The sequence below is a fragment of the Gadus chalcogrammus genome, chromosome 5, assembly GCF_026213295.1.
Source record: "Gadus chalcogrammus isolate NIFS_2021 chromosome 5, NIFS_Gcha_1.0, whole genome shotgun sequence".
Lineage (NCBI taxonomy): Eukaryota > Metazoa > Chordata > Actinopteri > Gadiformes > Gadidae > Gadus > Gadus chalcogrammus.
The window spans coordinates 6,751,802-6,760,164 of NC_079416.1; the positions used below are offsets into that span (position 1 = coordinate 6,751,802).

General features: G+C 48.8%; 1 protein-coding gene across 1 annotated transcript; it reads left to right on the plus strand.

The window, feature by feature from the left end:
- The first annotated feature begins 1,527 nt into the window (after nt 1-1,527).
- On the plus strand, nt 1,528-7,519 carry LOC130382747 (cyclin-K-like). The gene is made up of 11 exons (XM_056590631.1): nt 1,528-1,760; nt 1,901-1,982; nt 2,272-2,403; nt 2,757-2,862; nt 3,355-3,412; nt 3,557-3,726; nt 4,482-4,744; nt 5,123-5,153; nt 5,282-5,353; nt 6,591-6,667; nt 6,944-7,519. Exons 1-11 carry the CDS (start codon nt 1,564-1,566, stop codon nt 7,517-7,519), a joined length of 1,764 nt encoding a protein of 587 aa, XP_056446606.1. The 5' UTR covers nt 1,528-1,563.
- Nucleotides 7,520-8,363: the final 844 nt, after the last annotated feature.

Sequence of the window (8,363 nt, forward strand, 5' to 3'; positions counted from 1 at the left end):
GTTCTTTGTTGAATGTTTTCATCTAGCTAATTGCTAGCGGGCAGTCCGCGGACTACATTTTAAGCATTTCATCTTTGTTTTGCCTATGTTCATAAATAAATGAATTGGCGGTAAGGTTCTATGATTATATTTTAATTGATTCAGCATCAGCACCATCATTGCGGAACAGCCTTCCTGGTCAGCTAGAAGAGTCACTTCCAGGGTCGGACTGGGAACGATTTTCGGCCCTGGCATTTTTCCATCTACACCGGCCCCTTATGGACCGACCGACCGACCGACCCCCCCCCCCCCTTTAGCGCAAATGAGCCGAACCAACTTCAGCGAACCTACTTAAGAAAGACCTGTGAGCCGAAGTCAACATGTCGCGGTGGGCACAATTAAAAACCAAACGGCCTACCTTGACGCTGTCTTGATCGCGGGGCTTCTTGCAAGTTGCAATTATTCCACATTAATCCACACGGTTTAACATAGGCCTACCCGGACAGTCCTGCTAGCAAGCAATGGATTATGTTTGCGTTAAGGAAGTAAAGTGGAAACGGGTCTATCAAAAACTTGTCTATAGGAAGTCGAGACCATTCACGCACTTCATTACCACTAGTGGTCAGTCGATGGCGACTGTGCACCGCAAATAACAGCGTTAGCCACTTACTTATGAATAGACTTGGAGGGGCGAGCCCTCCCGGAAGCCATAGAGAATGCATTGAGAGCTCTGTTTTGTGAAGTAAACGCATTTAACATGGGAGTCAATGGGAGAGGTCTGGGGCGATTTTCATTTCGCCCCTGGAGCCCAATGACCAAAATACTATGACTAGGCTATACATGTTTTCGCCGGTTGTAGCAGCAGGGACGTCGGGGCACTAGCAGCAACGGTTGAAGCACTGGCCACAGCAAACAAGCGATCTATTTTAAAACATCCAGACGCCTTAGCTTGTAGAGATTTCTGCCTTTTGTCCCGAATCTTCTCCGCTCCCCCTTTCTTCTTTTTGCCAACTCTTTCCATGATTTTTAGCCCATCCACAGAAATTAAAATATAAGCGAAGCAACATCCGCAGCATCCATGGACCGTTAACGTTCGCTGTTAGATGTATAATCCCATCGTGCACCGCAACATATTTTTGCAAAATATTCGAACATAAACTCGCCAAATATAAGAAGAAAATCGTAGTTTAGTTTAAAGAAAGCATTTTAGTTTTATTTTAATTTAGTTTGTTGCAATGATTGTACAGTTTGAAGAAACAGGATTTTACAGTTTGAAGAAATAGAAAATGATACCATATACCAACCGTCACATAGATGTGCATGACAAGGAAGCGCTATATATACTGGATGCACCATTGCAACAATTTGACGTTAGGTTCTTTCTTGGGCTCTTTGAGTTATCCGTATTGTCAGGTAAGTAAGGCGGTCGTATAATCAGTATTGGGGCCGGTATGATTGAAGGAGGGCCGGCCCTCGCACGCCGAAATGTGGACCGGCCCTTCTGGCAAATGCCCGGTATCACAGATTACCAGTCCGAGCCTGGTCACTTCGTTCGTGTAGGCTCGGATTTAAACTCATCGGTACATGAAAAATATCAGAGAGAATCCCATTCCTGTGAACCAGTCTGCAGGTCTGGATCACATCAAACCATGTTGGTACTGGGACAAACGGGACCTGGCTCACACCCCGTCCCAGTCAGAGGGACTCGACCCTGCGACAGAGGCCAGGTACCGGAGAGAAGGTGCGCGGTTCATCTTCGACGTGGGCACCCGGTTAGGACTGTATCCTTTTGGGAATCAACATGAATGTGTGTATGATTGTTTCATTGCTCGCTTACTAACGTGGATGATGCTATTTGAGTATACCCCGATTGCAGTAAACGAGCGTTGTGCACATTTTTACCTTAACACCCTGTCACCAGCCACTATGACACACTGGCCACTGGCATAATTTACTTCCACCGCTTTTACATGTTCCACTCATTCAAGCAGTTCCCAAGATATGTAAGTATGTTACCTGAATCACTTGTGATTGATACAATAAAATATTGTATCATGCAAATGTTTAGACTTTTTGTTTTTTTATTTTAAGCATGTAAGCTTACAGGGAAGCCAAAAATCATAGACCAAAAACAACAGTGAAACAAATATGTTTGATTAGGATCAAAAAACCTTCCTAGTTCCGCCCCATTTACATTATATTATCCATTCATTAGTTTAGCTTTCCATCAGAACTGGTGCTAGTATCCATTCTATAGACGCTCTGCTTTTGGGATCTGCTTTGGTTCTGCAGGTGACGGGCGGATGCTGCCTCTTCTTAGCCGGGAAAGTGGAGGAAACTCCCAAAAAGTGCAAAGACATCATCAAGACGGCCCGCAGCCTGCTCAACGACATCCAGTTCGCTCAGTTCGGGGATGATCCGAAGGTTGGTGATCAGGGTGGCCTAAAGGCTATCAATTACATGGATATGGCTGAGGTTTCATTGATGGGCATTCTATGACAGATTTCTTTTTTATGTGATGCAGGTCTGCGTTTTCAATAGAAAATAGAAATAGAAAGACACTAGAAAGTTTATTATGGTGTGTTTCTGCTAAAATACATTTTCCCGGAAAAGTTATTGATCTGGTCAGAGTGAGCAGAATGGGTGGTTGAAACAATATTTGACTCCAACCGTAATGTAATGTAAAATAAACCATAGCGTCATTGATCATACGGCCAGGTGCATCTCAGTTTAACCAAGGAAAGCTGTAATGACGGTGTAACCTCTTCTGTGTTCAGGAGGAGGTCATGGTGCTAGAGCGTATCCTCCTGCAGACCATCAAGTTTGATCTGCAGGTGGAGCACCCCTACCAGTTCCTGTTGCGTTACGCCAAGCAGCTCAAAGGTACACACTGTTTGTGGTTTATTACATTTTAAAATAAAAAATATTCCCAAAATATTCACTCAATAAGATCTGGAAATGGGTCACAAGGAAAGCAATGAAGTAGTTTTAAAGAGTAATGTGCTTGTATAGCTTTAGGTACAAAACTAGATTAGATGTATCTTTTGTTTGTTCGGTAATTTTTTATTTGTATATTTTGTTTTTCTTAGGTTGTATCTTTTATCTTTTGTGTATGTATGTGTATTTATGTTGTATGTATATGTATATGTATATATATATATATGTGTGTGTGTATGTATATGTATATATATGGATATGGATATATATGTTATATTTTATATTTTATTCTTAATATTTATTTATTTATTTATTTGTGTATGTATATCTGGAGTTCGTGACAAAAATAATTTCCCTCTGGGATTATTAAAGTATTTATCTATCTATCTATCTATCTATCTATCTAATTGATTGAGCAAATGTTTTTGTTTTGTGCAGGTGATAAGAACAAGGTACAGAAGCTAGTGCAGATGGCGTGGACCTTTGTGAACGACAGGTACGATTATCCCTATACCTGTTGTGCATGTGTGTCTGGCCCTCTCACTTATTTAAACCCAAAGGGGCCGCCTGACTGAACATCTGCAATACAACCAACCATCAATGAGGAAGCCCCCCCCCCCCCCCCCTGTGTCCCCTGCAGCCTGTGCACCATGCTTTCCCTGCAGTGGGAGCCAGAGATCATCGCCGTGGCCGTCATGTACCTGGCCGGACGCCTCTGCAAGTTTGACATCCAGGAGTGGACGGCCAAGCAGTCGTCCCGCCGCTGGTGGGAACAGTTTGTCCAGGACGTGCCTATGGAGGTGCTGGAAGGTACGGTATGAGATGAATGGTTACAACTGTTACCGGGAAGGAGACGATACGGATGTATGAATAATATGAATAATATCCGAAATATTTATATATATATATATATATGTACATATTATGTAAGAATAATATACCCAGCGCTTCAAATGTTAATTTGAGCTCTCTGCCACATCTCATAGTCCAGTGTTCCCCTGCGCATCTTGCATTATTAAACTATAATTGTCTTATTAAAAGATGGACGGCTTATGTAGATAGCTTACCACTAATCAGAGGCTAGGCCCATTCCATAACCAAGGTACTGTTCAACTCGCTATTCCTTTGGGTGCTCCAGCAATCCACCCTCTATGGTTGCTTGCTCCATGAGATATGCGTTTACACTGTTGGTTTCCATCTTTGTGGACTACAATAGCTACAACACCTCCCTCCTCACCTTCTCTCTCTGTCTCTCTGTCTCTCTCTCTCTCTGTCTCTCTGTCTCTGTCTCTGTCTCTGTCTCTGTCTCTGTCTCTGTCTCTCTGTCTCTCTGTCTCTCTGTCTCTGTCTCTGTCTCTCTGTCTCTCTGTCTCTGTCTCTCTGTCTCTCTGTCTCTCTGTCTCTCTCTCTCTGTCTCTGTCTCTGTCTCTGTCTCTGTCTCTGTGTCTCTGTCTCTGTCTCTGTCTCTCTCTCTCTCTCTCTCTCTCTCTCTCTCTCTCTCTCTCTCTCTCTGTCTCTGTCTCTGTCTCTCTCTCTCTCTCTCTACACTGGGCCCCTTCCTACAGACATCTGCCACCAGATCCTGGACCTCTACTCCCAGGGCAAGCAGCAGATGCCCCCGGGTGCCGGCCCAGCGGCGGCCAGCGGCCCGGCCTCCGCGGTGCTGGAGAAGGCGGCCTCATCCAGCCCCGCTCCCCCCCAGCAGCTCCAGCTCCAGGCGCTGCCTCCACCCCCGGCCCTCCTCCCGCCCTCCCCGGCCCCCCAACCGGCCAAGAAGCCGTCGCCACAGACCAGCCCCCCGAGGCAACTGAAGAGAGCCCAGGTGTGTGTGTGTGTGTGTGTGTGTGTGTGTGTGTGTCTGTGTGAGGTACACACTGATGTCAGCACTGTTAAGCGGGCGTTATAGTCACCGTGAAGCACACGAACAGTCGAACGCGCGCAACCATGGGATTTATAGTCACCGTTTGGCGCTACCGTTTGTGTGGAGGTGCAGTTTGAACACTGCCTGTGGAGCTTCAGCTTTTCATAGGTGCGTGATGGCCGACAATTCGCTGAATGACCGGTGTGCAAGGGCCGGGATGAGGCGGTGTATGGCTGCCATTACAGTGCACTGTCGAACGTGATGGATTCAACCTGTGGTCATAAGCAAGTGACCCTATTCCGTCCTGATCTTCATCTGATCACATTTCCTTTTTTGTCTTTCTAGCCGTCTCCTAAAGAAGAGAGCAAGGCTGCAGGTAAGGAATATGAAACACACAAACAACTTGTCCTCATGTTACTCTTCATGCAGACGGTCCCCTCTTTGCCCTTCCTCTTACCTCTGTTTGACATGATGTGATTCTTTCTCATCGTCTTGGTTCCTCAGAGCTCTCTGGTGCCAAGGTCCCTCGACTGGAGCCCCCCGTGCCTCCGATGCCCGCTGCCCAGCCGCCCCCAGGTCAGTAGCCTCACCTAGTCCTGACCAGGAGCTGACCCACCTCTCTAAAGCCGGACTTCTACGTACAGCGCATTTGAGCGTCCTCGTTGCGTCTCGGATACGCAACGTGGATATTCACAGAGCTGCCTGCATTTACACTTTCAAGTAAAAATCAATATGTACACAAGGGGGCAGTATTATGCTTCACAACCTAAAATGTACGTGGACCCGTAGCAAATCCATTGAAAAATAACGTTGGAAAGAGCAATACATGTGAAAATACACACATTGTTTTACGAGTTTGCCGTCTGCATTCATTTTGTTCTCGTGTCTGCTTGTTGAAGACAAAACACTGCGCCCGTGCGGGCCGTGCCCTTCTCGACCGACGGTCAGCGATTAGTTGACCTCCGCAGAGGCTGCCGACATGATGCTAGCGTCTGGAAGGACTGCATTGTCTTTCCATGCGTGTTGCTCAGCGACCGGCCAAAGTGGCACTTACAGTTCACCGAGGTCTGGCCATTACCTCTTATCACACTGCTTGAGTTAAGGGGGGTGGAGGGCCACTGAATGGGCTCGTCGTCAGGGCTTCTCTTTTTCCTAGTTGAATGTGTCGTATGATGCAGTGTCCAGAGTCTAGACACTGTTTGCACAACAGGTTCCAGCCGGTGAGAAATGGCCCTGAGTTAACACTAGGGCAAGGGCTAACACAACAGCTTGGGGTAGACCATTAACATTCAGCAAGGTGACATTCATAGTCTAGTCAAGGTGTGAATAATGGAATATGCTAAACGTACAAACTCACTCACTCACTCACTCCTACATACACTTTATGACAAGGCTTTAGCCTTTTGTATGTGTTCGATTTTATTTTAATATTGCCACTGGGAGGAGAGAGTTTTAGCGTTATTCTGTCTGCTACAATGCAATTTCTGTATTCTTAAAGAGAACATGACAAGAATATCATACAATAATGAGAAGGAGATGATGAGAAAGGTATATCCCCTATATCGGAATCCCCTCCCTGCGAAGCATGCTCGGAAGCATCTGTTGAAGAGTGGACTCATTTAAAGGACTCGGGACTGCAGACAGTTGTCACAGTTTCTCTGCGGAGGAATGAGAACAATGACACAATGACATGAAATTCAGAACAGAAAATACGATTCGAAGGAGTTTTTCTTTAAACATATATGGTAATAAGCATTGAAAATTGTTATAAGTATATGTAACCAACTATCCTCTGTCTCCCTCCTGCACCCAGAACACAAGCCCCCCCCCTCGTACCCGCCACCCAGGGAGCCCGAGCCCCCTCCCTCCCAACCGCCGGACGCCGCCAAGGCCCCGTCGGCCCCGCCCCCGCCGCCCCCTCCCCCCGCCCACCCCGGCTCCGCCCACCAGCCCCCTCCCCCCTCCCACCCCGGCTCCGCCCACCAGCCCCCTCCCCCCTCCCACCCCGGCTCCGCCCACCAGCCCCCTCCCCCCTCCCACCCCGGCTCCGCCCACCAGCCCCCTCCCCCCTCCCACCCCGGCTCCGCCCACCAGCCCCCTCCCCCCTCCCACCCCGGCTCCGCCCACCAGCCCCCTCCCCCCTCCCACCCCGGCTCCGCCCACCAGCACCCTCCCCCCTCCCACTCGGCTTCGGCACACCAGCCCCCTCCCCCCTCCCACCCCGGCTCCGCCCACCAGCCCCCGCCCCTCCCCCACCGGCCGGCCCCGCCCCCCAGCCAGGCCTCCCAGGCGGCCTACATCATGGGCATCCCCACCTCCAGCTCCTACATGTCGGGGGAGGGCTTCCAGAGCCTCCAGTCCCTCATGACCCCGGATGGGAGCGGCGGCGGCGGCGGCGGCGGCGGCGGAGGCTACCCTGCCCCCTCCCAGGCCTATCCCCCACCCCCGCTGGGCTACCACAGCCACGCCTACCCTCCCTCCTCTGCCGGACCCCCGCCTCCCCCCTCGCAGGCCGGCGCGTCCTACCACGGCCCCCCCCCCAACGCCGCGTACCCACCGCCGCAGATGCCGCCGCCGCCGTACAGCCACGGCTACGGTATGCCCCCGCCCCCCCACGGCCACATGGGCATGGCCCACGGCATCCCGGCGTACGGGCAGGGGGGCGCACCCCCGCCAGGCATGCCCCCCGGCATGCCACCGCCCCCCCCTGGCGGGATGAGCCGGGGCGCCTGGATGAGGTGAGCCCCTTGTCCCAGGACCATGCACACACACACACAAACACACACACATGTACACGAACACACACACACACACACACACACACACACACACACACACACACACACACACACACACACACACACACACACACACACACACACACACACACACACACACACACACACACACACACACACACACACACACACACACACACACACACTTTGTGCCAAGCTTCAAGGCACCAGATTGTCCTCGCCCCATTGCTCTCGCTGGTGTTTCACTTTATGTTTTACCTCAACTTTCCATGTTGTTTTTATTATTGCTGCAATGCATGATGGGTTATCCAGATCAAAGTGTTTTTGTTTGTGACTATCGTTTGGTGTTACGGTTCTGTGTTGCTTTGTGCGGGTAAAGAACCTGGCCATTGGGTTTGGACCACATAGCAGGTTTCACATTATATTCATCGATCATAAGTTATTTTTTTGCGGGTGTTTCCCCATTGTAGTTTTGAATGCTAGATTATGTACAATGGCGTTTGTTTTAGAATGTTTTATTAGTACACATGGAATTACTGTTTTTACTAGGCTTAAAGTTGTAGCTCAAGCACTGTAGACAATAAAGGTAATTCATTTTCCATTCCGCCAGAATATATTTTTTCGTTATTTATTCAGAATAATTCAAATATGCCATACCATTTGCTTAAACTGAAATACTTTGCCAAATTATGTAAGGCCAAGGATGGGCCACCTTTTTTATTCCTCCCAGTGAGACTGTAGTACCATTTGTACTAGGTTTGGTTTTGAAAGAATATTGTTTTTGAAAAGAACATTGTTTACATGTATGACTTTCAAATATGCTTATG

Coding starts and splice junctions, on each gene's coding strand:
- LOC130382747 (XM_056590631.1), top strand. CDS start 1,564: ATGAAAAATATCAGAGAGAATCCCATTCCTGTGAACCAGTCTGCAGGT. Junction 5,154..5,281: donor AGAAGAGAGCAAGGCTGCAG/GTAAGGAATATG, acceptor TTGGTTCCTCAG/AGCTCTCTGGTGCCAAGGTC. Junction 6,668..6,943: donor AACCGCCGGACGCCGCCAAG/GCCCCGTCGGCC, acceptor TCCGCCCACCAG/CACCCTCCCCCCTCCCACTC.